Genomic DNA, 25,846 nt, shown 5'->3' with positions numbered 1-25,846 from the left:
AACTGTCTTACACCCCCTGTGTAAGACAGAGTTATCTTTTCCCAATAGCTAAAACCACAGGTTACCTCTGTGAAGTATGGGACTGAGAAAGAATAATCTTCCCCTTCAAATGATTAACATATATACTGCAGTTATTAACTTATTAGCTTACATTTTGATTTGTTTTGTCAGCATCTGTTTCGGGTATCACAGCAGCAGGTGAAGGTTTGCTTGGATTGTTTGCATTTCCAACATCTGTAATGGTTGGTGTACTTTCCATCTCCTTCTGCTCAGCCTTCAAACTCTCTGTTCCCTCATCGGGAATTTGTTCAGACGTCTTACAAGCCACTGTTGTCTGCTCAATTTTTTCTGCTAAATCTATTGCCGGTTTTTCTTTCTCTGATGAAATTGGAGTCAACTCTTTTGCATTGTTAATAACTGTGTGTGATTCTTTTGTGTCATCTTTTGGTTCCTCTAATTTATTGATAGCTTGTTCCTCTTTTTTTTTGATAGGAGGTTTCTCATATTTTGCTAATTGATCACGAATATTCTTTTGTTGAATCTTATAACTTTCTAACAAATCATCAAACTCATCACTTTTAGTGTCTTCTTTCTTCTTCATATTTTGGCGTGATGTCTTTAATTTTCTTTTGTCCCAGACTGGAAATTTTATTAAGGATAACTAGTATTTTTCTATCAAACAATACCTTTGGACAAAAAAAGCTAGACTATCAAATCAATATCCATCCATTAACGGACCATGAAATAATGAATACAGCCTATATAATATATATATATAGCTAAACCTTATACCTGCAATATTCTGTCTTGAAACCCTTCTCTATAGTGTGGTCAAATTGAGAAACTTCATTGAAATTTAATCAGAATTATTTTTCAAACAACGTGATAGACAATCTTAGAAACACTGTAAAATTCAAGTGTGTACAACTTAATCAAGAGTATACCCGTATATTTTTGTGGTTATTAATACCACATTTAGATATTTCAAAAAGAAGAATTTTCTGCCGGCAACTATCAGAACAACAAACTTAAAAGCAGTAAGGATACATCCTGGTGAGGCATGGGGTATGGGTGTATCATGCTCCCTTGGGCGGGGTTCGACCCACTTGTCATTGCACCAGTCCCTCATTCCTCTCCCTCGTAACAATGGGGTCGGCATCTTCCTAGCGTTCACTGGGGGCGGGCCTGGTGGAGGGGGCGGGGGATATCTATTACCACCTGGATGAATTCTGTCATAATGAGGTAGATTAGAAACTGGGGGAAGCCCGTGACTGTAGTCGAACACTTGAACCGGACCTCCGGGTCCTGAGTTTGAATTCATGTGCATTCCTTTCCCTTTCCATATGTTATTATGCATCGGTCGGTAAACTTTAGCGCCGAACGAATTCGGAGGGAATCTGTCAGCATTACTTCTTTCTCTAGGGTTGAAATTTTCATTTTTTGGTTTTCTTAAATTGCTATCGCCATCACCCCTGTTCGTGAGAGTGGGCCTGTCGTCAACTCTCGACGAGGCTTTATCTGATTCCACAAAGTCATCATCGTCTGATAACTCGCCTTCTTCTTTAGTAGAATCATGCTGTAATTTCATTGCTTCTGTACCTGCCATACTTTCCAGTTCATTTTCAAGCACAGTTAGTTTCACTTTCAAACGAGTTCAACTCAGTTTACTGAACAAATATGGCGTCAACTTTCACGAAGATAAAGGGACGTAACTCCGAACATCCGGTCAAAACTAATATTCGCGAAGAAGAAAAATGTTCCGGATTTCATGTGTCAAATTTTGAAGAAACGCATTTTTATTCATTTTCCCCGTAACGTACAGTACAGTAATAATAAAAAAAAATGAGGCGTATGTAATCAAAATGGCAACACGACATATATCTTAAATATCTTTCCCTGGTTTTAATTTATGATATAAACGGAGTGAAAGTTGATTGTTTTTCCAATAAGACGCTATCCAAACCAGATCATACGTTGCGCATATTTTTAAAATATCCAATCAACTGGAGCACCATATAAAATAACATTAAAATAAATAGCAGAAACATGTTGATATGTTTACATTTATGCCGGGCAGCATATATGGCAGCATGATCAAAAACGCGTAGAATAGAACGGGGAAATGCTGGAAGTAGGCATTAACGAACGTTAAATATACTAATTGACACCAATTGATCACTCTCTTTTCAATATTAAATTATCTATACTTCCAGCATTTTCTCGTTCTCGCCTTTTTGATTCTTTACATATGCTGCCCTGCAAAAGGCGACTAAATTTAGGACTTCGCTTTTTTGCACACACACCGAGGAGATAGGCGACTAAATTTGCATCCAATAGAATGCTTCACGCATTCCGTTCATGAATGCAATTCATCACATATAACACAGGCAAAGGTAATTCTATGTTGGATTTGTCATGGTTGAATGCACAATGGTAGAATTACCTGAACTCATAGACAAAGGAAAAAAACCTGTCTTATATTAGAAATAAAAGTGTACTTTATTAGCACAAAGACTTGCTATGATTTAAGTTAGAGATAAGCCTCAAATTGTACAATACACGGGAGAGAACCATGGTACACGTATCTATCTGTTAATCAAATTGCCGATAAATGAAATGATCCATCCTACAACCTTGTGCTGATAACATTTTCAATGTAGCTTCGCTCTCGGGAAATCGCTAGAGAGCGGATTGAAACGTGTACATTATATGCTGGAAAGCGAGTTCAGCAGGGGGTAGAATTTCACCCACTTTGTTTCAACATTGGCAACGTCCCTGAAGGATATGTCAAATCTAATATCGCTTCATTTATTTATTGTGATTTACTTTAGAGCCAAAAAAAAAAAAAAAAAAATTAAAAAATTAAAAAAAAAATTAAAATAAAAAAATAAAATAAAAAAAACAACCCAGGGTTGATGCAAAGACATAAGACGTATTGTTACTTTTCACTTGTCGCCTTGTTGTAATGTCGCCCTTCACACAAGTTGAGCGTTACCATTGCATGGCCGAAATCAGACACCAATAGTTACTCTGCCACTGGCCTGTCGATGTTCTTATTGTAGCCCACGCCGAACTTGCCCAGTCCATGGCGTCCTAACCTAAGCTTTGTACATAGAAACCTAGAAACTTATCCTAGAAGTTGAAAGTTTTCTTAGTATACAACTTTTCATTTACGATTGCCAAATGTTAGTTCAGAATCGATTGTCATACAAATGTATTTCTTCAGGTCGGTTTTCAACGAGTCACTCCTTAGTGTATCTGAGACTGTTGTGTTTCAGATTTTTTTTTATTTGGGCAGCTTCTTTGAGCCTAGCAGTTTCAGCTTCGTGGCCATCAGGGATTATCTATCTCTCAATTACCGTCATTTGCTGAGCGCATTGTCGAACTGTTCACTGGCGATAACTTACATAGAAATATCGTTTTGTTGATAAAGGAAAGAATATACACATTGTGATTCAAAATAATTTAATTTACTCATATTAAAACAAAAAGAAATAAAATCAAAGTCAAGTTATTAGTAAAGTCATTGTCTGCATGATTGCTTAGAACCTTTCCCTGTTTGTCCGTGCTCGCTTCTGCTTTGCTTCCATAGCGGCTTTGTTGAGTGGGGGCAGTGATTCCGACGTGAGTGATGTTTGAGAGTATGTAGCGTACTGGCTACCACATCCCTGCACACCGGACATAGCAGATGCGGTTGAGGGTTCTGATATATCCAAGACAAATGCAACGCCCCCCGATTCCTTTCTTGGGAACGATGCCCCTAGTTACATTAGTGTTTTCAGTATCTGATCCAAGGAATTGTTCTGCCTTCTCTTCGATATCCTTCTTAGATATTCTTTATGCCATCCAAGGACAAAGATAAAATAATCAATCTTTGATGCTATCTTAACTTAAACAAAGCAGTTACTAGTCTTTTAAAGATGCTCCACCGCTGATAAATGATATTTTTTCACTATCAAAAACAGGAGGAGACGATTTAGTAATTTTCTTCAGTTACAAAAGTTACTTACTTTACACCATTACCACCGTTAAAAAGTTTGAGCTTCTAATTTTAATTCAAGTTAAAAATATGAAAAATAATTAATTGCATCCCGAAAAAATTCCGTGGCACTATATCCTATATAGAATAAAGTACTGATTGCGCATGCACCAAAGGCGAAATAAATTATTTTATATTATTTTTTGTTTTAATTAGGCATATATATACACGAGTAAACACCAATTAATGTTCAAATAAAGAATATCATTTATGCTCTGTCGGCGGTGGAGCATCTTAAATGTTAAAATGAAATCCCTGCATTCCACTTCATCAGTTGTCGCACAGACTTTATCCGAGTTACCTCCCCTTGTACAATATTAGTTCTATCTACGTGTAAATTAGATTGATCTAGGCCTACGTGTAGTTCGACATATAATTTATGAAAGTCTTGGTCCAACTATAAGATGTTCCACCGCCGACAGAGCATAAATGATATTCACCATTTGAACAATAAATGGTGCATAAGGCCAAAAAACCCATGTCTGTTTAGGGTTACATTGGCAAAAAAGATATGGTCGGTAGGTCGGAAGGATTTTTTTAGTGTCTTTCACTCTAAAATAATGGCCGGAACGGGAGTCAAAGCGGAAAAAAATTAGGGTCGGTCGGGTAACCCAAAACATACATATTTATTTGGCCTAATCGTGTATATATGTCTAATTAACACAAAAAATAACATAAAATAATTTGTTTTGCCTTTGGTGTATGCGCAATCAGTACTTCATTCTATATAGAATATAGTAACACGGATTTTTTTTTTTTTTTTTGCGGAATGCAATCAATTATTTTTCTTACGTTTTTCACTTGAAGTAAAATTAACTTTTGCAACTGAAGAAAAATACGAAGTCGTCTGCTCATGTTTTTAAACAGAGTACATATTTAATATTATTCATAATTTGTTAGGAAGCGAGCCACTTTGTTTTAGCACTGGTTACGTCCCTGAAGGATGTGTCATATCTATAAAAGTTGAGGAGAAAGTTAGAGTACAAAGAGAAAAACCATCGTCCTATCAGTTCCTTGTAACTACCACAAGCGAGATTCGAACTCTAAAGCCAGGCGGGCTAGGAATTAGTCCGAACTAGCTAGTAATATGTGGTGGGAAACACCTTCAGCATTTGGTCACTGGCTACAAATAAATGCTGCTAGGTCATACTTATTACTTTTTAGCCTAGAAGTCTCAGCTTCTTGGATATCAGATTATCTATCTCTCAACGTCGACATTTGCAGAGCGCATTATCGAACCATTCACTAGCGATATTTTTTTTCGAAACTTGCCAAGTAAATATGGTTTTGTTGATAAAGCAAAAAATTATACACTCAAAATAATTTAATTGGCTTATACTAAAACAAAAAGAAACAAAAACAAATCAAAGGCAAGCTATTAAAAAAGTTGTTGACTGCATAATTGCTTAGAACATTTAGCTTTCTTCACTGCTCTTTTCCTTCCCTGTTTTTCCATGCTCGCTCCTGCTTTGCTTCCATAGTGGCTTTGTTGAGTGGGGGCAGACGTCTGGGAGGAAGATTTCCGGACGGGAACGATGTCTGAGAATATGTAGTGTACTGACTACCACATTCTGGAACACCAGGCATAATAAATGCAGTTGAGGGTTCTGATATATCTAAGACAAATGCAACGCCCCTGCTTCCTTCCTTGGGAACGATGCCCTTATCTTTTAGTTGCATCAGAACTGTCTGTTGCGTCTTTCGAACAGTGATTTTAGCGTCCGATACAAGGAATTGTTCTGCTTTCTCTTCGGCGATAGACCTCACCTAAAACGATAAACATAGATAAATAACTATCAATAATACATTGATAAACATTGACCGATGGTAGCAACTAGATAGAGAATACCATGGAAAGTTTCATATATTTTTATAATTGTATATACAGTACATATATGTCGTCCTGGATCACAAAAATAGACTTAAGAAAACTTACCTTGTTTCTTTTTCTCCTGAAGAGTGATCGTAAAGTTCTGTGTATGTTTTCTTCTGTTTTTGAAGTATTACACCCAATTTTCTTGCAAGCTGTGGAGATGTTGCGGCAAACTGTGCATAGATACGAGACGTACTATGACGTCACAAACGAAAAATATTTTTGACGTCATAAATGATTTATAAAAACGAGACAATCTTGGTAGAGCATTCTGATATAGAACTTGTTAGTCATTAGGGTAATGGTCTTAAAGAACTTCCCTATTTGTATGTCTATAAGTCACCAGATCACCAGGAATGGATGTCCACATAGTCTATAGATATCAGAACAATGCCGTCATCGTTAACAAAAGGATTAAATTTATTCAACATTTCATTAAACAGAGAGACAGTATATCGTAAGATTGGGAAAAAGCTCAAACAGACAGTATCTTCATGTGAACAAATTTCTATATGCATTATAGTTATAAATCAAAATTTTATTTTATCTTTATTGCGTAATATTAAAAAAAAAACAACTACAAAAAGCAAATATAAACAAATGCGTTACGCACAATCGCGCAGTTATAAACATAGAGTTATACGCCAAAATGTCGAAACTATATATGTTTCTGTGCAATCATACGCATTTGTTCACACGTGTATACATATACGTGATTATATGTTTCTGAATTGACGTACAGGCTTATTCAAGTATACAAATGGCGTTTTAGACATTGACGTTAAGTACTGCTTTAGTTGTTTCTTGCTTCGTTAGATGGAAATATAGTGTTATCTATTCTTTGATAAATGTCCTATTTAGTAAAACTAGTAGTTATAACAGGATTGCCTTCTACGTACCTACTTAGACTGTCTGAGCTAACACGTTTACTATCTTAGTCATAACTCATCATTCATCTGTCACCGCACGCGTACGTCACAGTCACGTGACACGTATCCGTCACCTTACGACCTTCACCCCTATATCACCTACGTAACACAATCTCACAAACACATACCGATAAATGCTATATGACCTTTTTTCGCCATGTGCGTAATCTGCGTATTTTGGTAAACCGCAGAATATTACTTTATTTGACCGGTATTTAACCTAATATATTATTATTCCCAAAATATGTCTATTCAAAAGGAAAACCTATCACAATGATGATCAATTAAAAAAAAATGAACATATAAGCGTTACTTTCCTACAGAAAAATAGCTCTTAGGTTTTTTATGGTTGGCAACGTGAAACCTGTTAATTATTCTTACATTATTTGTTCATATGTAGTACAGAAAACATCATTTGAGATTGTTTGTTTGTGTTTTTTAACCGACTTTTAATCTGACCCATAAACGCATGGACATGCACCAATGACAAGTCCAAATACATGTAGATAGGTACTTCTGTTGTTCTGGTTCCTGTCCGGGCGGACATTGCGAGTGATGGGAACTTTTGGATTCCATTCCTTGAGTGCACTTAGAATTGCTATTTTTGCCGTCATTCGTTCAATATGTATATATACACGTGTGCACATATTTCACTCAGGTCAAAACTATTCGGTGTGTATTTCATGAAGAATATGTAAACATATTTGATGACACAGTCAAACAATGTCACAGACAAAATGGTTGTAGACTCAATAACACGTCCACAATTTCATAGATTAGAAAAACGGTCGTAGACCCCAAGAAAAGTCTGTATGAATTTGCCACCTTTACAATCTAATCTCTTTTGACGAAATTACTTTATATCTACACTAAAACTAATAGGTCTATATGTCATATATGTAATGCAATGCTTCAAAATCTGAAAGGTAAAAAACGTTATCAATTTGACATATCTTTCAGTGTTATAAATATGTAAATTTCAGAATTCATCTTTCATAGTTTTCAATCTTATTTTGTGGCATATTCCTCTGAAAGGGTAAAATGATATTCTGTTCACCGTCAACTTGATCGAATTTCATTTGGGTCAATGTGACAATTTGGAGAAAGTAAAGGTTTAAATACTGTACTATCTAAATCTGTGCTGAATTCCATTGATGGCTCAATATGTAATCGTCAATCCCTTCTCGAATTCCTAGATGTAAGATATATCAACTGTTCTTTGATTTGAATCATTGTTAAAATTCTAGTCAACACTTGATAACTGTTGTACCATTTATCGTGGGTGTACTGTATGACCCTCGCAAAATGGCCATAAAATCTCCAAACACACCCGCCCAGGGTGGAGAGTCGCCGTTCCGACATACTAATTATGTGACCATTTCCGCCTAACCTGGCCCGAGTCAGTTGATATCTGATAAATGACGTTACCGCTGAGGTATATAACAGACTCTGACCCGACAAGTCCAAGCCTAGTGTATATACATACCGATACATCACAACATTATTGCTTTCCAATTACAACAACGATCCCAGAGCAATTTAAACCTGGTATTGAGTGAATCCCTATTAAGATCACGGGAAACCCATAAGAAACAAACCACGTACCCGTTTTGGGTTTGGGAGAGATTCTTACTGATTGTTCCCCGAGTCTTTGGAATGATTTATCTGCAACCTTTTATGCAAATGGCAAGACAAATGCACATACTAGCTATAGCCTATCGGAAACAATGGGCTTTTCACAAATAATGAGGCTGGCATAGCGAGAATGAAATATATATATGCAGATCGTTGCTTTACTGGAATTATAAGATGCGCCCGCTCCTGGGAATTTGGCAACTATATTTCTTGTTTTATACGAAGCTGAAATCATATTATTTTATTAGAGTATTTCATTAGGCATCATTTATTGATGTTTGTTTTGAAATAACCACCCTTCATTAATTATGCCGACCTTATAAAACGTAATAGGAGCCCATTGCAACTCATTAGAGATATCATTAATTTCCAAAATAACCAGTGCGACTAGTAAGCCGCGTGACATTACAGCTGGTTTCTCTCTAGATGTCCAAGTTCACCAACATCCCTCCAACTCACTTAATCGTTATTTTAAAACATACAATTTCTGTTAGCTAATACTAATGACATGAAAAGTTTTAAGGTGAAAACCACATTGGAATACTGCTGCCTTATTGAATTGCTTGTTGAATACTGTTGACTTATTGAATTGCTTGTTTAATTGCTTGTTGAATACTGCTGCCTAATTGAATTGCTTGTTGAATACTGCTGCCTCATTGAATCATTGAATTGCTTGTTGAATACTGTTGCCTCATTGCATTGCTTGTTGAATACTGTTGCCACATTGGCTTGCTTGTTGAATACTGTTGCCCCATTGTATTGCTTGTTGAATACAGTTGTATAATTGAATTCATTGTTGAATATTACAGCCTCATTGGATTCCTTGTAATGTTGAATATTGCCCCCTTATTCAATACTACTTCATCTACCATCTATCATAAAAGGGAAGCTGTTGCATAAAGCCATCACAGATAAAATGTGTTCTTAACTGCAATTATGAGTATTATACCTAAATTTATGCAGGGGGTTACAGCAATCAACCCCTGGGTTGTGAATGTAAAACCCACACGGAGTAGTTGCATGGTATGGAATGTATATTAGTAACTTTTCTTCATGTACACTGGCTTTCTATATCTCCTTCTAAACCTAGTATGTCCTTAAATGATATTGGTTGCTAATAAGATGTGAATCATACAGGTTTAATGCCATTCCATGCGTTTCTTATTCCAGTCACAACATATACTGATATAAGTCATGAACATTCTTTCAAGTTATATGAAAATTGTTCTTTCTTCATTTATTTTATCTTTTATCCCATGTATGTCTGCATGTCCCTCTTGGGATGATCATCCATTATATACTGTATACCAAGTCATTTTTGTGGGAGATCTAATTTTGCATACTATTTGAGTGATTAGAATTCGCAAAAATTAATCAAATTCATGTACAGCAGACCTTTCAAAACTGCACATGTAAATAAGAAAATTAAAGCATCAGTAAAAAGTTTTTAGATGTGAAAGCGCAAAATCATGTCACCATGAAAATAAGTTGGTTAACAGTAAAAGTTTTGTTGCAGGTCCTGAAGGATTATCATCTTGATCAGTCAACACCATCGTCCCAGGATAAAGTTGATGTTTAAACAATAACAAGCAAATTTTTTTATAGTATATTATATTTTATTATTGTTTGTTCATATGGATTGCTGAGTGGATATGATACTCCAGTATTTATACAAGATAAAATGCTGTTCACTGGTTCACGCCATACAATGATATACACACCATCCATACCTATCAGTCTCCATGTTACCATGGCAACCGGTCAAATTACCTCCAAAATTTTGTCAATGTTTACAAATGAGTAATATTTGGCATTAAAATCAGCTTAAAAAAAAAACTCTTGTATAATTCAAAGTAAAAAAGGTTAAAAAAAGCATTTTGTCATTTTAGGAATTTTTGACTTTATTAGCAGTATTTCAGCCATAATTCCATTTCGGCATTTTATCTTTTAATTTTAGCACTAAATTAAATCTTAAGATATGATATTTATTTGCTTATGAAAGTGAATTAACAACGATTCAATGTATGTTTTCTGTATCAAAATGGTTTTGATTTCAGATTTGTTTTCTGTGGTATAAGCACAAACAACATTATTTCACCATGAACAAGCATTTTGATTATTGCTTAAATTGTATAGAGAGGTAAATTGGCACAAATGTCTTTTTATACATGTAGCCCCTATTTAGAGCCTTGTATGTACAGATATAAATAACCCATACTGGAAAATATACATTACATTGCATTATGGGATTTTTTACTTCAATTGAGATATACAAGATTAATTACAAAGTGTACAAATCCATGGCTTAGCAAATAAGCTAGGCCTGTATCTCGAGGTATTTTGATTATTATATAAAATACATGGCCATTTACAGGGTAATTGAAAGATATTAATTATTCTGTATTTGTATATATATGTGAACAGCTGATAGTATTTTTCTTAGAGAGCACTTTCCATTTCATCTGGATTCATTTATATCATTTTTGAATATATATGTGTCCCAGAAAGATAGTATTTTTCAAACAATGCTGCCTTTTGTGTTTGAACAAACTCTCACAAAAAATGTCTTACATGCAACATACATTACCCATACAAACTTGCAAAAACACATACATCAACACATATGTACACACAGTCGACAACACAACAGCGTAATCTCTTACTGGTTTTGAATATCATTTGATACAAACATTGTTTTATATAAAAGAGAGAAAAAAGTATATCAGCTGTTCATTATTCTGCTAAAAATATCAGCAAATATTGCTACGAAATTGTACAAAATTTGAGCACCCTAAACACCCGATCGTCATGCCAATGGCAGCACAGAACTCTACATAAACATTATTATATAATTAGTATTAATTAATATACAGATCAGACGTCTGCACTATTTAGTCTCTAAGAAATATCACAGGGGCAGTGTTGCTGTAGTCTATATCCATGGTTACATATCGCCATGGCCAGTAACCATGGAAGCACATCTCCATGACCAGTAACCATGGTAACATACTCCAAGGAAGGCACAAAGTGATGACATCACACATAGGAGATGTCTGTGTAGTAAGTCCTAGAATATGACACGACCGAGTCCTGCTCGTCTGAACTACTTATGGTATCCCGCCTGCTTTGCCCTGAGTAGCGACTAGAAGTGTCTGAATCCTCAGCAGAACTGTCATGTGTTTGTGGCCCCTCCCCACGGACCCCGCGGGTGTGAACACTGTGGGGCCAGGTCGGTGGTGTATTCCTCCCACTACCAGCACTACTACTACTAGAAGTACTGATGCGGGTGTTGTCAATGTTTCTACGGAAGGGTGGTGGGGGTTGGTACGGTGGGGGTCCTGTTACTGAGCCCTCCGGGGATTCCCCACCTTTACTCTGGTTCTGATATATTGTCCTGAGGTGTTTTACACTCCAAGGAAGATCAGAAGAGTTCCTCACCCCCTCGTTTCTCCTCCCGACAGGATGTCCATGCTTTCTAAGCTCTACACCCGTTGATGTTGCAATACTAGTCCGATGTTGTGACATTCTACTGTCACCACGATTACCACTTGAAACACGGGGACCAGAGTCTTTTCGAAGCAAAACCTTATTTGTTGATTTCTTATGTGAAACATGTTGCTGTGATGAGGAATCCTTTGGCGAAATTGTCACTTTTTCCAGTTCGTTGGAGAGATTTTGGCTATTGGAGTCTCTACTGCTCTCTGTGGAGTATCTAGAATCCCGGGAGGAATCACGACTAGAACTGGCACTATACACTGTCTTATCATATCCCTGTGATGTTCTGTAAGCAGGTGACATGTCTCTAGATTTAGCACTGTTTTGAGCATAGTTGGCCGAGTAGGACTCAGCAGTAGGGAACACATGCCTGGTGATGACTGGACTTGACTCGGCTCTCTCCCGGTAACTCGGGGAGGCGGCCATTTGAGTGTCTGTCACAGTGTCGGAGGAACTGTTGGATACACTAGAAGAGGAGTAACTCAGTCTGCTGTTGTTGTTTGGGGAACCTGACCTGTTGTGAGGGGAAATCCCCGCAGTGTCTGGGGAAAGTCCTCTGTGATGTGGGGAACCCCCTCTTGTATTTGTACGTGAATCTCTCCTCACATGTTCCATTGCCAACGGAGACCGTTCACGTTTAGGACTTTTCCTTAACATGTGGTCAGCAGAGTCACTATAACTACGATGGAGGTTACACACAGGTACAGCCAAACTCTGGACATCCCTTACCGGGGAAGAACGCCCCATCTTAGAGTTATTGTTCTTTACATCACCTTGCACTGATCTCTCGTAAGCCTTTCTCGATTCCTCGTACAATTTTTTAGGATCTTTTTCAGGTTTTTTAAGTTCAACATAAATATCCTCCTCTGTGGTCTCCTCATATTCCTCATCACTATCTTCCTCCACGATGTTCTTTGTCTCGACTTTCCTCGTGGGAGGTGTCTGCGGTAGGAAGCGCTGAGTGGTGGGACTGTTCAGGTGCTCCTCCATGTATTTCCTCAGAGAATCCTCATACAAGGTTTTGGCTTTAGCACTAGCTTCTTTTTGTTTCTTTTCATCGCTTTCTGTGATTTCTATGGGAATACCCTGAGAAAGCATGAAGTTCCGTTGGAGAGCCATATCGTACGAGGGTGGGTGGTCAGGTCTCATTTTATCAGGAGTATTTGTGAGAGTTTTGTTGATTTCACTGTCGCTCTCACTCCTCCGAAGTGTGCTTGGAGAAGGTGGTGTTGGTTTCATAACAGGATATTCCGACGCATGATCAATGTCCCTTCGTGATTCACTGTCGAAACTACTCTTGCGTACCTGAGATACTATAGCACTATCATAACTAGCCCTAACTGGAGTGGTCTTTTGACCTTGACCTTGGCGCATGCCCTGAAGAACAACACGGGGAGGAGGTGAAGTGCCAAGGCCGGAGCTGTACCTGTTCATCTGTTTCAGAGGCATGCTTGACGAGTAAGCATCTGGTTTTGGAGAAGCCACTGAGATTGTGGGCTCTGTAGACCTCGGCCTGTGAAGCACCTCCTCCGAAGCGAAAGACGAAAATGGAAGCTTCGGTTTGCTGATGATATCCTCTGCTTCCTTAGATGTTGTAGATCCTGACCCTTTAGATGGGGTTCCGGTTTCCATTGGGAAGGACCGGCATGCAGACAGACTTGTGTGGCCCCTAGGGCTCTGGTAGCCTGAATTAGGGGATTGAGAGTAGTACCGCGGACTTGTCGTTGACTTTGAACCACTTGAGCGTTTCCTTTGTGAGGAGTTAAAGTCTAGTGAAGAATCATCGAAGCTTTGTTGTAGACGATGCGAGTCCATGCTACTGTGGTACTCATCAGCAGTGTACCAAGACATGCTCATATCACTAAAGTCTGTGTCGTGACTTGACTGATGTGGCAGGTACGAACTAGACGAATCCGTCAATACACTGTCCACACTCTCACTGAAGGAGTATTTAGATTGTGGTGACATTGGGGGAGTACTTGTCACTGATGCCTGACGTATAAGTTTGTCACGATTTGATCGTCCAGAAGACTTAATATCCAATCTAGAATCCTCATTGTCTATGTAAAGATGCATACCACTGGCAGACTTAATAAGAGTTTGTTCAGGAAGTTTCTGTCTGTGCCAATTTCCAAATTGTTCACTAGCATTGTTAACCCGATCCTCGATGCTCCTAAGTGACTCGGATGAACTGTCGTGACTGTACCGATGGTACCCGTCAGCACTAAGACTTTGCGATAACGTGGCTTTAGGGCTATTATCATATCTATTATCCCCAGAACGAGAATAAATTGTCGGATGACGATGCATCTCCATATTAGGTGAGGATTGTGAAGCCTCGTTTTCCTTCCGCCTATTTTTCCTGGGTGGCGGTTTAGGATTATGATGTCCAAATTCGTAGAAATTCTCACAACTTTGGCTACACACATTGTCGAAACGGCCACTTTTCTCATTGTCTCTCTCAATGTATTGCGACACGCTACGACCGTAGCCTTTGCGATCCACCAACATTTCGACGCTACTGTTGTCATCGTCGTACAATTGGTTGTCACTGAGCATAAGTCCAGAGTCACGACTCAAATTTGATGGCGACAGATGACTTTTGGCTAGATTAGGACTGGAATCCATGTCTGGTCCAATGTAAACCTCACGCTCCAAACTATCGATAGACGAGTCATCACGGCGATTTGTACCTCCACCTGGAAAACAAAGGTAACACATTACTAAACATGCAAAAATAGCCTATACAAGTGTTTTTATTTTCAGTTTTCATGACATCTTTTTTATCAACGACTTTTTCATAGGATTATTTGTTATTCAATTAAATCCTGAATGGGAATATATCGTAACTTTTAGACAATTCCATTAACTGTGTCAATGGGTCAAGTAAACATTCTACTGTGAAATTGGTAGATTTTCTGGCAATGATAGGTTTTTTTTCTAGGTTAATGATGATTTAATGATACATTGACTAGGTTAAGTCGACCACCTAGGCAGCCAAATATATGTTACAAGCTTCCTATTGAATCTGATAAATCTCCGTCATTGATTGTAGACCAAAGTTGGCTATCAGCCGCGGCAGTTATACCAACACCTTGCATTGACACAAGATTGACAAAATTGAGCTTTTTCAGAAAGATGAATATGAACTTGAGATTGTCAATTCAATAGATTCTAGCCATAATATGAAATATAATATACTATTATCACTGTACAAATGGCTGCTATAACCAATGTGTCATCCCCATTGTTTAGCCCGATTAAGACAAAGGCTGTCGTTTCCAGTGGCCGATCTCAATGACAATAGGTACCAATCAAATATCCACCGAGTCCTTTTAAATCTAATGAACCTTTAACTGGCTAGATCAGCAGAGTGGGATACCTGACTAAGATTGTATATTGGGTGGTCATTCAGGGTTTATTTAGTGTGTGTACAAGTTCTCAGCGATTTCTATCAATATTTGAAAATATCAATACATATGGTAAATGCAGTAAAACCTGCCTAAATTGACCACCTCTGTAAAAAGACCACTGGCACGAAAAGACCTTTGTGGAGTCCCATGGGTGGTCTTAATAGACAAGTTGATGGAAGAAGTAAAAGTCTTTTTTTTTTTTTAGCTTTCTTTATTTTAATAAAACAATCTATGTGTTTTAATTTTAAATTAAATAAAACAAAATTGTAAAAAGTTCCTGAAGAAGATCTTTTACTACCCTAGGTATGGCCGACTATGGTATGTGTGATAGTTTTAAGATAATGGTCAGCCAAGTTTTGTGTATTTACCGCCCACTTTATCAACTCAGACATGTGTCCCGCCAATTTCCCACTAAAGTCCTGATTGACCATTCAGTTTTACGATTAGTCATTTATTTTTATCAAGTCTAACTGCCCCGAGTACCAAATGACTAATGTCTACACAAATACAAACTATGATATGTTGCTTCGGGCTATAAAACCGACTACAAAGCTAGTTGATATGAGGTAAGCTGACAAGATACCCTGATTTGTGTAGGTAGGTTATGTAATCTGATAATCATACCAGTCACTTTAAAAAAAATGATTGATTGACAGAGATTATCTGTTAAAACGTAAAACAGCATTTTACTGTTATGACATAAGATAAGCATTAAATAAATAAAGCTGGACCTCCATCATTCACCCCTAAAGCCACATTCGAACTCTTTTGATGCAAAGACTGGAATAGTTCATTATGAATATTTAGGGGTGTGTTAATGCCTTGAGGTCAGCAGGACCATGATCATATTAAATCTGGGAATATAATTTTTAAGCCAACAAGCTATTTTAAATTATACAGGGTTTTTCCCAGTTATTAAGTTCTAGTCATCAAAGTTCAAATGTATTTTAAATTTTGAAATATTAATACACTTACTGCTTGAGTCTGGCATGCTGAGGACGCTGTGCATGCTGTCAGAATCCGTACTTGAATCCTGTCGTTTCTGATCACAAGGATTTCCAAAAAGCAGAAGTGACTCTTCTCCGAATACATCGGCACAATTTATGATGAGGTACTCTACGATTGACAGAGGTGTAGTACTGGCCAGATCTTTTAAGGGGTCCAGGTGGGACCTTGACCAGAGGATACTCGGCGCTATGCACACGGCCAAGTTATAAGCAGTCATTAAGTTTTCTTCCTTCCGTTTTTCAATGTAATACAGCACACACATTAGGTGTCGAAGTAAGTCAAAGTGGCAGGGAGGGAGCTGTATCAATAAACTAAAATAAACAAAAAATGTCGTATTAGTACTTTTACTCCAAATAATTCCTGGTGATTGTTTGTACAAAGTATAGAAAAGATGTCTCATACACATATACTGACATTGTGTTTTGAATTATTCATCTTATTTCAAACTAATTTTTTTTTTAAATGTTTCACTTCTTATATTTTTTTTTTATTTAAAGTTTAAGCAACATAAAATTTGTTAATTAAGCATTTTATAACAAATATCTGATATATTAATTTATGTTCTCTGGTTGTTTATTCATGTGTATAGTTATTTCAATGCTATACTAACAAATTCGTCATGCAGGTTCAAACACAAATCTCATGTATTATTTTGTGTCTTCATGTTTATTTGTCGTGGGATGTTTACTCTATTGCTGACATATCAGATTCTATCTGAAATTTTATATTTCACACCTTTAAAACATTCTTTCATTCTCCTAATAGAGAAATTCCAACAAAATGATAATGATCAGGTTCATAGCCGACTCTGAATTCTAATTGATTTTTTTTCAGACAGGTAAAAAAGCCACGAGTCAATGACCAGTGTAATTAGCATACCTGAAAAGTAGTGTTTACCTGAGTTAAACGAGGTTCTATAAATTACCTGACAACTTAATGGACTGGCTAGTTTTAACACACTCACCCCGGTCAATGGGACACCGCAAATTAAAAGTGACTAATTTCCTAAATTCTCTTCTTGTATTCCCCCCTCCTAAATCACCTTCCCAAAACCCGAACAGTCAATCTCTTCCTGACAAACTTCATAGAGACCAAGACTTTAATTTCCGACTCCCATATGAGCTAACGCTATTAGTCAGCATTCTGATTTATGTTTAGAAACTTTAACAAGATACATTAATCGGCTGTGGTTTTACTTTCTTATAACTTTTCTGTGGTTTCGATATTCTTCAAATATGAGGTAATACAGGAAGTGATTTTCAGATTTTGCAACTTAAAATCATTTGAGCATGTCTGACAGGTGCAAACCTCAACTATGACAAGACTAACTGGTATGGATCGATACTTATAATTATAACACTCTGTGTGGTGTACATAGTAGGCCCAAAATATATCTACCTACACGATCGTGACTCATGACAACAATATAACCACTACGTAATATATATCACACTCTATTCTGGTTCCTGTTATCAAATTATAATTTATTCAAAACAAAAGGTTCCCTTGGCCTGTATTGCCGAGTACATACCTTTTGACTAGGGCAAGTTTATGCGGACCGTTGTCGTTTTTATCGTCGTTCAGACTTAACCAATCATCATATAACTTGTCCAATAACAAACATTCAGGTAAACTTCGTAGGTACTCCTGAAAAAAGGGAAAACATCAACATTATTAATTACAATTTTTACTGAACGAATTTCAAATACTGTATGATTATTAATTATCTACCAGTATGAATTGCTATATTAGCTTTCTATAGTTATGAAAAATTAAATACTAATTAATAACTAATTTTACATATTGTTTTGGCCTTGACCTCGACCTTTGACCCTTACCTTGAGTACAGCACCAACAACCAAAGCACCAGTATCCTCGTCCAAGTCAGCGTCATCTTCGTCTAGTTTCATGCGCAGCTCTTTCTGCTTTCTGGCGTTGGCCGATTTTCTGAAAATTCCCGTCGTGTGTGGCCCCTCTCGGAACAGTATCTTGAGAAGTTCCTGTAATAACAAAATAATTGTGTAAGATGTAATGTTTGAAAACAGTTTGGAAAATTCAAAGGAAGAATTTCTTAGAAATGTAAAAGATTTTGATAATGTAATAAAGGCTATAGATGGCTCAAATGATTTTTTTTTTTTCAAATTTCTACAATTATTGTAAAAGACTTTGGTAATCTATAGACGACCTCAAATCAAGGAATACCTACCATGATACACTTAGGGAGACCATTAGCTGTGATGACATCTTCCAGAGGATGCCCAAATAATTTCCCTGTCGGAGCACTGTTATTATTCTTGTCATCTTTATTTCGGCGGAAGAACTTCATCAGGCTTTTGCTTCTGTCTTTCTTTGCGTGTTTTGTAATTCCTTCATCTTTAAGGACAGTGAAGAAACACATACTGATAATATCTAAATATCTTGAAGGATTTACAAAAGATATGGGAATTAATATTAATCCATTCACCTCTGATATAACCTTTGATCTCAACCAAGTCCATGGTTAGAATAGTTCATGATTATTTTGTTTTCTTTAGTTCATGATTATACTACCTTAATTGAATAATATTTTACCTGGGTTTTGGAATACATTAAATTGTGATAAATTAATAATATTAATTAGTAATGAACAGGTGTCGTTTTTAAACAAACATATTCATTTCAAAATACTAACAAACTGATCAATGGTTTAAACTAAACCTCTTGATATTTGAATTGTTTTATTGTCAATCGATTTTATGATAAAATGCAAAGTTTTTCTTGTGCCCTGTGAAAATGTATTAATTTGCCATGTGGGTATTTTTTTTTCCAAAAACAATAGCTAATGTTAATCAACATGGTAAAGATTAGCTTCAACAGGTTAAATATTTAACAGCAACTTGTTTGTAACTGTTAATGATCTTGGATTCTTCAAAATGTAAATAATATTGTTTTCAAAAACAAGCATAAGTCTGTAAAATTCCACAAACAAGCTGTCTCAAGTGTTTCAGGACAATTGTTAATCCTCTTAGAAATTTGTTTATGCCTTTCCTTGTGCTGTCCGTAACATGGCCAATTGGTCAAAACAAGATATTAAGTGGCTTGTGTAATCGAGTTTAACAACAAGTACTTAATGTAAGGCCATTGTGTAACATTATCAATGAATGTCCAACAATACATACGTCCATGTTGAAAAACATTCAACCCACGCAAACATTTTCACTTTTCTGGTTGATATCCCCTACCAAATGATCCCTACCAAAAACACATTTGCTGACTTCTTGTGGTGAAATAGCTGGACTTAGTTAGACATATGCTCGGGGTGTGGAAAATGGAGAAAAAATTGTCCTTTATAACAGGTAAGCCTCTTACAGGGGACCATTGTTAAAAATATGCGGCCATGTTTTCACACTTCGGGGTAAAAAAGCTCAGCAGATTACGACAGTACTTGGCCTTCGTAACTCTATCCTCTAACACGGATTATTACAATCAGCGATTTGTAAAGAGAGAAAAAATGGGGGTCAAACTCGTGAATGAATATGAAGGACATTCATCGTGACTGGGAAGCTGTAAGCCTGATCCGCCGGAGTGTGGAAAACTGATTTATATTATATGTGAATGGCGCTAATAGCCCGCGGCACTATCTGTGGTTAGCGAAAACAAGAGCTGTCTGTCATACTGTGACAAACAAATAGAGGAAATTTGGATTGGCATGGCGGGGCCCATGATATCTGTAAACACTAGTAATAGTAAGAAGTATACACATCATTACATTCTAAAATCGTGGAGAATGGGCTCCACAAATTCACGAACACCCGTTCCCCCTCAGGCAGTCGATCGCTGATGTCATATGGTTAAAGTTTGAACAAGTATTGAAATATGTCAGGTGACATTTTAAGAAAGAAAACAGGCTGTCCTTAAGTGGATGGTGTTATTTTTCAAAACAACTTTTCACTCGCCTCAGAGCTACTGGGTATTTACATGAATTTTGGTATATAGCATCTAAATCATTCAACTCTAAAATAATTAAAACTTTCATCTTCCCTGTTTTAATGGAGAAAATGATAACATTTCACCCAAAGTAATAAAAATTCATGTAATAATTTTAATATTCAATACAAAAAATGTATCTTTTCTTATTAAAAGAAATAATAAGTCTAGTATTTAACATTCGTTAACGATTTATGGACAAGTCAAACTCCAATTAATTTTTAATTTGAAAAATAAAAAAAAATAAGCCAAACTGTTAAAGTCATTCATAAAAGCATAACAAGGATATTTTGAAGTGTATTTCACCTTAACACACTGTCATTAAACCATGAGACTCCAAATAATTTTTTGTGACGTTTTCATTTCCAGTAGGATAAAGAAATGTCAATACGGAGCCCTTAACAATACAAACATGGTGTATGAGAAGACGAACTAAGCCCCCCTAAACTGTACGTGATCATATCTAGGTGAGATATCGATCAGGTAATTCTATAAACTCCTATTGTCTACTCAGCCAATCAAATCCTCCATTCTTGTTTTATGAAGTAATGTTTTTATCATCCCAAGTTAATAACTTGATTCTATATCTCGGTAATAATAAGTACGATGAGTGACCCCTAGTCAGCTAGCCGACTCTAAAATTAGATTATTTCAATGTATAAGATCCGCATGCTAATAATTTACAGCATAATTACCTCCGTATCCTTTTTTTGGTGACTTCTTGTTATGTTTGAGGTAAAACTGACATCGCAGATCAGCAGGGGCTTCCTCGAGAACTTTGTCGTAATCGGCGGGAATTATGGGTTCATCTGGTTTAGACTGATAGATATCACGGACATGGCTCATTTTTATGTTGAAGGGATTCTCGTGGCCTGAAACAACACAAACATGTTACATATTGTATACATGTATTTTTATGTTCAGGTGAAAAAAAAATCCATTGTTATGACTAATGTTGTGGATATTACCTCTCAAAACACAAACTTATACAACTGTCATTGTTCTAGCTGGCACCAACAGTTAATATATCAATTTAGCTACGCTTGCCAAAAAATGAACAATTCATGTCCCTTGCGATTCAACATTCATGACCATATATGGAGTAAGTGTATTATGTATTGTAAACTCTACAATTACCACAAGGTTGTAAAAAATCCTTGTTTACCATATTTGTATACTATAAACAACTATATTGTTTGTCATGTTCGTTAAACTCATTTGACCAGCAATTAACATAATATACCTTTGATTAATGTTTGACACCTGTAATTGATTTTGGACACCTGTTTACTTAATCTTTAACATTCATTTGTAATTTTCTCATAGCAAATTGAAATTAAATATGAAATTGTTAGAACAACAAGAACATTGATTTATCAAATATCATTGATAATTTGTTTCAAATTTTCAGTAACTTAAGAGTTTCCTATGTAAGGCTACTTGTCCCTGTAACCGACTTTGGACAGGTGTAAAGTTCAGGTTAACGAGATTGTACTTGTGTGTATCCACAACAATCTTATCTCCTACTTACCTTCGTCTATGATAAGTAACATGATCAATTAGTAATTAATTCCACTTTTTGTGTTTTTTGTTCCAGAGAAACATAGGTAGAAATTAAAACATAAAATCCCTTGGTTTTGTCATGACTGTCCACAAACAGCACACAGTAGTTAAGGTTTGTAATCCCGAGCCCCACTACAGCATGTACACACACAACCAACAACACAGATATACTGACAGGTCCTCGGGCCGTCTACCTGTACAGGTAAAGGGGGTGGGCACTAATCACTGACGACCTGTCACTGACGAAGGTACCGTGACGAGCTCAGGCTACGTAGGTATATACGTAGATACCTAGGCCAAGGTAAACCTTACCTGTATTACCTATTTGTAATACATGTATGAGGTGTTTCAATGACTCCGAGGCTATTTCCTAATAATTCACCTATAGGCAGACATGTTATACCATTTAATGAGAAAATTCTCAGGATCTTCTCTAAGAATGATGTAAAACTTTACAACACCTATGTATAAAGATACTCAACATCATGGAATGTATACTGATGGTGTATTTCACAAAAACAACAACACATGTTTTATAGATAAGGCTTAAATACACTGGCCTGGGAACTATCAATATCACTCACATTAAATACTCTATAATTAACCAAATTATTTCCATACAGAGATTAAAAAACAGTGCAGAGACAAAAGTGCCATTATCATAGGCTAGGTGTTGACATGGCCATTAGAGAACTAGCCTGAGTATCAAAATGCACGTATCTCTGGTTTTAATTATATATTTCAAATATATCACTAATGATTAAACAGGTGTGCTTCGTTAAAGTGAACAAAGCTTTTAACATAAAAAAAACTTTTAAAGACAAAAGACAATTTTAAAATCAAAACTCTATGTATTCCAAAATGCAATATTGGAGATGATTTATCGGAATAAAAAAGAGGAAATTTTGAGAGGAAAAGGGAGGAGTGGGGGGTGGGGGGGGTGGGGGAAGGGTGTTCAGATGTTGATGTGGAGCGAAGAGGTATATGGATCCATCTTTCTGATGAATTCTTCTTTCAGGAGGGGCTGGAATTTTTCATTTTCATAGCAAAATGAAGGTCATGATTAAAATAAAATGAATGAGTTTTTATAGTGGGTGTAATACAATTAGAAAGATAGTGATCGGTGAACCGTGACACAAACAAGTCGACTGTTATGATGAAATACTGTCGATCCTCAGACACTCGAGTGATAGTTTTACCTGTGTTATAAAATACTTGTGTTACACGTGTCTGCCCACTGTTAGCGTCCCATTATACACAGACATCTCAGGAATTCATTATAGGTAGATATACTGTTAAAGATATTGTAGTCTTACGTTCACCAAAACATTTTGACAAACATTTTTTTGTGGGCGGCAAAGTCAGCTTTACATAACTCGAACAAAGCCTTTTAAAACTGGAACATGGTTTGATATTTCTACAGTATTGTTGGAGCATAAAAACAATTTCCAATAACCATTGAAAACTATTGAAGCAGACGGTCAGTAAACACCTACAAAATTAGGACATTTTTACAACTACACAATATATTTAGATATCCCAGTGCTATCCGGTGTAAAACAAAAATTTAAAAAGGTGGGTGGAGAAACGATTTTTGTTTTTATTATTATAACATTTAACTTTTGTTTGGAATTATTACAGAAATATTTACAGATTAAGGGTGTGTACTCATTGTTGTATTTAAATAATGCTGTTTTGATGGCTCTAATGAGGGATCTCTAATTTCCTGTCATGGAAATTGACACCAGATCAACCCTTACTGGACTGTATAACCCCTTTAGAGACCTCAATAACCCTACATGGTACCGCAGGACGGACCTGTACCTCTGATAACGGTCCAGATCAAAGACTACGTCGTTCAGATCTTTACATACGGTTCTTAGATCATGGACAGCTATACACTGCGGCATCAGTTCTCGAATCTATCTGTGTTCTATAACCATTTTAAATCAGTCATTTTAATTTTGATTCAGGCTATCTTAATGGTTTGACCAATGGAATGCTTGGAAGTTCGGTACAATAAAGGTCCACATCGACCAAATCATGGTGACAGGTAAAGTAATGGTCATCTCAAACTGACCACAGTCATCTCAAACTGACCAAAGCCTAAATATCAGTTACTGACATCTAAAACATCCACACATCATGAACGACATCAAAGAAACGTTTAAGAAATGAGACCAAATTTCAATCATAGATCTGTATGTATAGATTTTGTTGGTGTACTTTTGATGAGGGAAATAATTATTGATACCAACCATATCAAATTACTTTCTGAATGAAAATATCCTCAAACTCAAATCAGAAAATGATTGTGAATTTAAAATTTGATACAGAGTTTTATCTGTAAATCAACTTCAAGAGTTAGCCAAACCAAAGTTGAATATCACAATCTCTGAAAAGTTCAGTTGATACCTTAATCACTACCATCAACATTACTTATATTATACAAAGCAGATATTGATCACTTTTCAGTCATTTTTGTAACTCACCACCATAAATAAACAAATTTGAAAGAAGCAAAATTATGACAGGTTAACACTTTAGCTATAAATAGAAGTACAAGTATAGGAATGAATGATGAACACACGAAGGCCTCAGCTTTTCTCTCCGCCGTATTGACAAAAATCGTCACAGGCGTAGAGTTCAAATATTTGGTCAACACTACAACATTAAGGCAGCCTTTTGACCCCGATCTTGAATGAGGCTAGATTGTATATTCTTCCTGTTTAGAGCTGTAATTAGTACAGGGCAAATACACTTCACGACTTTATAAACTCATTCACCACGCACAAGTCAACAAATACTGTAAGATTTTAACAGAGAATTCCAGAAAGGTATGTTTCATGGATTCTATAAATAGGAGAGAGATTTTTTTTATAGAGGAACTTTAATAAAGATTTCAATTCTTGTAAATTTATTGTATTTATCATTCCCCCCCCTGTTTTCTTGGCAACCAAAGGCACACAATTTGCAACTAAATATTTTCTGTGAATCTTGGTTATATGAATAAAAGGAGTTTACATTTTTTCAAATCTAAATGGAAAATCTGCTTTAATACATGCACTTTTAGTTATAGTTTGCCTTAGGTCAGCAACAAAATTTCAGACAGAATTAATTCATAAATCCTATTTTAGATAAAATCTCATGCATGAAATCCACAATATAAATATTGCTTTTACAAAGTATTTTTTATAGTGAATTAAAGAAGGCTGTGGTCAGCAATCAGTTTATATATATTAACATGATGGTCAACACGACAGATATGGTCACATGTCGGACAACACGTGAGAGTATGTTCACATTTTACCAAGCCAGGTCAGATACGGTCAGTCATGTTGTACACATATTATACCCTGGTCAGTTGACACCATCATCTGGTAAATCACTTCCGTACTTGAACTTGAGTATATATCGTTTCTCGAAATCTAACAGACATGCTTTATAAGCCTGACAGGGCACTGTCCATTTTTGTCCCTATTGTCCATCTAGGGCATAGTATACATATTCTTCTCAAGTTTACTCGCTGGTCAACACCTTATGTTCAACACTGTTTACCTATATGTTTGTCAGTGTGCTAATAAGGTTACCTATTCTAATGGTCATTCTAATGGTCATTCAGTAGTCATTCAGAACTGTGAGCAGCAAAAGGACATAATCGTGAGGATATGTTTGCTCATCTAATTGTTTCACAGCATGTATAGGTGATTGTATAGAGATTCGTAACGCCATTTGTCAACACTTGGACACCTGGCCTACCGGTCAAACATAATTCTAGAAAACTTACCCAGGTAATGAAAATACTTTAAACTTTAAGATAACCATGATGAAAATGCAAATTCTTCCCACCTGTATGAAAAGTGAAGAAGAAGATGCTATTTTGAACAATCTGTTTTACGATTAGATATAAGTTACCTCCAAGAAT

The 25,846-nt window shown here is 36.3% G+C and overlaps 2 protein-coding genes across 3 annotated transcripts in view; both read right to left on the bottom strand.

Annotated features, from left to right (window-relative positions):
- The window catches only part of LOC138324424 (zinc finger C3H1 domain-containing protein-like), a 64,222-nt gene extending 62,503 nt beyond the window's left edge, over positions 1-1,719 (bottom strand). Inside the window, exons 1-2 of the mRNA XM_069269493.1 lie at positions 1,048-1,719; positions 152-639 (exon numbers count right to left, since the gene is read on the bottom strand). Coding sequence (XP_069125594.1) covers positions 152-639; positions 1,048-1,606 — 1,047 coding nt within the window. The 5' untranslated portion in view covers positions 1,607-1,719. The remainder of the gene's footprint in view (positions 1-151; positions 640-1,047) is intronic.
- An 8,351-nt stretch (positions 1,720-10,070) lies between these two features.
- LOC138324407 (serine-rich adhesin for platelets-like) overlaps positions 10,071-25,846 on the bottom strand; it is a 199,287-nt gene continuing 183,511 nt past the window's right edge. For both annotated transcript variants that reach the window (XM_069269482.1, XM_069269475.1), the window contains 6 exons: positions 21,054-21,230; positions 18,599-18,765; positions 18,231-18,392; positions 17,924-18,039; positions 16,360-16,703; positions 10,071-14,670 (listed from right to left, as the gene is read on the bottom strand). In XM_069269482.1, coding sequence (XP_069125583.1) covers positions 11,513-14,670; positions 16,360-16,703; positions 17,924-18,039; positions 18,231-18,392; positions 18,599-18,765; positions 21,054-21,230 — 4,124 coding nt within the window. In that variant the 3' untranslated portion in view covers positions 10,071-11,512. The remainder of the gene's footprint in view (positions 14,671-16,359; positions 16,704-17,923; positions 18,040-18,230; positions 18,393-18,598; positions 18,766-21,053; positions 21,231-25,846) is intronic.

This window comes from Argopecten irradians, chromosome 1 (genome assembly GCF_041381155.1).
Source record: "Argopecten irradians isolate NY chromosome 1, Ai_NY, whole genome shotgun sequence".
NCBI classification, from domain to species: domain Eukaryota; kingdom Metazoa; phylum Mollusca; class Bivalvia; order Pectinida; family Pectinidae; genus Argopecten; species Argopecten irradians.
This window is presented reverse-complemented; position numbering and strand designations above follow the sequence as displayed.